Source organism: Hibiscus syriacus, unplaced genomic scaffold, assembly GCF_006381635.1.
Source record: "Hibiscus syriacus cultivar Baekdansim isolate YM2019G1 unplaced genomic scaffold, ASM638163v2 tig00009023_pilon, whole genome shotgun sequence".
Taxonomy (NCBI): domain Eukaryota; kingdom Viridiplantae; phylum Streptophyta; class Magnoliopsida; order Malvales; family Malvaceae; genus Hibiscus; species Hibiscus syriacus.
Genome location: NW_024062184.1, coordinates 248456 through 250772, shown reverse-complemented (window position 1 = coordinate 250772; position 2317 = coordinate 248456). Strand labels below are relative to the sequence as shown.

The window sequence follows — 2317 nt, the reverse complement described above, 5'->3', positions numbered from 1 at the left end:
ATGTCTTGCTCTCGTGGGTGGGAATCACACAGCCGCCCGATTTTGTACCCGCTAAGTTTACCTCTCTTTCTCGCCTAGCGTTTATTTCTTGTTTTCCCTTTCAAGTTTCATCTGCTAGTCTCAAGATTTTTTTATATTTTGTTTCTCTCACTACAACTGATTGGATTCTTGTTGCTGATCTCTAAGCCCTTTTCTGTTTGTGTTTTTTAAAATCAAGAGTTTCCATCAATGGAAACCAAATGCCATAACAACAAGTGTAAAGTTTGGCAAAATGACATTAATTTGCATTCTGGTACATGTTTGATGGTTAAGGTTCTTCGTTCCAGGGTTTTTAAGCTCCTTGGTCGGTTCTTGATGGTTTTTTCTTTATCCATTGTGTTACTTAAATTCATCGTGAACAACAAAACTGGTATGAACCCTGAAATTATCTTCGATAATGCTGTTGTCGCCGCTGATCCGGTTAATCTGGAGTTTCTGCCAGTTTTGTTCAATGATTTGAACAATGAAGGTATTCTGTAACCGGGGGAAAAAGGACTATTGTTGAGTGATGAATATGATGAAGAAAAAGAAACCATTCAAGGTTCTTTGTTATCGACGAAAATTGATATGGAATTCAGTGATGTAAATGATTTGAAAGAAAAAAGCTTTGTCCCCAATGAGTCCTTTGATTTCATCTTCACAAAAAGATTTCAATCCACACACGAATTCATCGACCGCATCCTCAAAGTCGGTGGCATCGTTTCTGTTCAAGAGCTGGGTGAATGGTCTTCACATTCATTCAACAATCCGTCTGATTATAAGATTGTTTACTACAAGAAATTTCAGTCGATAAATGTTTTTGTAATGAAAAAGCTCAAAAATGTTCGAACAACCTTGGCCACCACCAAAAGGCGGCTCTTAGGGTATAACACATCGGAAGCAAAGAAAGCGGCATTGAAGAAACTAGAAGATGTTCTTCTCGAACCGCCGAGAGCGTTCTCGGGGACATCGAAAACCTACCGCAAACGAACCAAATATTTACCGGACTTATTGGGGGACACGCTCGAAAGCTACCCTCGTCGGGTTTTCATCGACGTGGGCTCGCTGGAGGAAGACGTTGGCAGCAGCACCAACTGGTTTTCCAAGCACTACCCAACACGGAACCTGGAATTCGAGATGTACAAGATTGAGACACTGACCAAGGAGTCATGGAAGAAAAAGGCGGTGCCGGAGACGATGGGGATGTCGGATTGGCTGAGAAAGAACGTGAAAGAAGAAGAGTATGTGGTGATGAAAGCAGAGGCGGAAGTGGTTGAAGATATGGTAAAGAGCAAAGCTATAAGATTGGTTGATGAATTGTTCTTGGAATGCAACCCTAAAGGAGTTGGTGGAAGAAAGAATATGAGAAAAAGGGCTTACTGGGAATGTTTGGCTTTGTATGGCAAGTTGAGGGATGAAGTTGTTGCGGTACATCAATGGTGGGGTTGATTTCAGTTTTCATTTTAAATTAATATTTATCTATATTTTTGTAGGGCAAGCAACATGGTTTAAGGTGTGTGTTGAGAAAAAGACATTTATTTATTGATTTATTTTTACTAAAATATATCTAAAATTTGTTTAAGGTGTCTAAGTTCTTTTAAATTTTCAATTAATATATATATATATATATCTAAAATTTGTTATCGAGTATTTTTAGATTTTTATTGTTTTCATCACATTCTAGCACAAACACCAGATAATTTTATTGTTTCAGTGGGTGGAGTACACAAATGGTCCCTCAACTATAGGGTGATGCTTTATTGAGTCATTTGACTATTAAATATTATAAAATGGTCATTCGACTATAGAGTGTTGCTTTGTTGACTGCTCTGACTATTAAAGTTACAAAATGGTAACCCAACTATTTAGTATGTTCCAAACTTATCTTTTTCCGTGAAAAAATTCAATATAGTATGAGTTGGAGGTTAACCTGTTGACTGATATATGATAGTTTTTTTATATTATAGAATTATATTTTTGTCATATCTCAATCCTCAGGTTAACATCTAACTCAGACTGCCATTAAATTTTTAACATAAAAGAACGGGTATGGAACATACTAAATAGTTGGGTGACCATTTTGTAGCTTTTAATAGTTGGGAGACTCAACAAAGCAACACCGTATAGTTGAAGAACCATTTTGAAACTTTTAATAGTTGAGGGACTCAATAAAAATCACCCTATAGTAGAGGGACCATTTGTATACTTTACCCAAATATATATTAGGTATTTTATTATTAATGGTAAAATGTGGTTATAATTGATATGGATGATCCATTCTTTCTAATTTTATTTAATG

At 36.3% G+C, this 2317-nt stretch overlaps 1 protein-coding gene across 1 annotated transcript; it reads left to right on the top strand.

Annotated features, from left to right (window-relative positions):
• Positions 1 to 228: 228 nt before the first annotated feature.
• LOC120203044 lies at positions 229 to 1467 on the top strand. The gene is made up of 2 exons (XM_039203414.1): positions 229 to 508; positions 563 to 1467. The coding sequence occupies exons 1-2, from the start codon at positions 229 to 231 to the stop codon at positions 1465 to 1467; spliced, it is 1185 nt and encodes a 394-aa protein (XP_039059345.1).
• Positions 1468 to 2317: the final 850 nt, after the last annotated feature.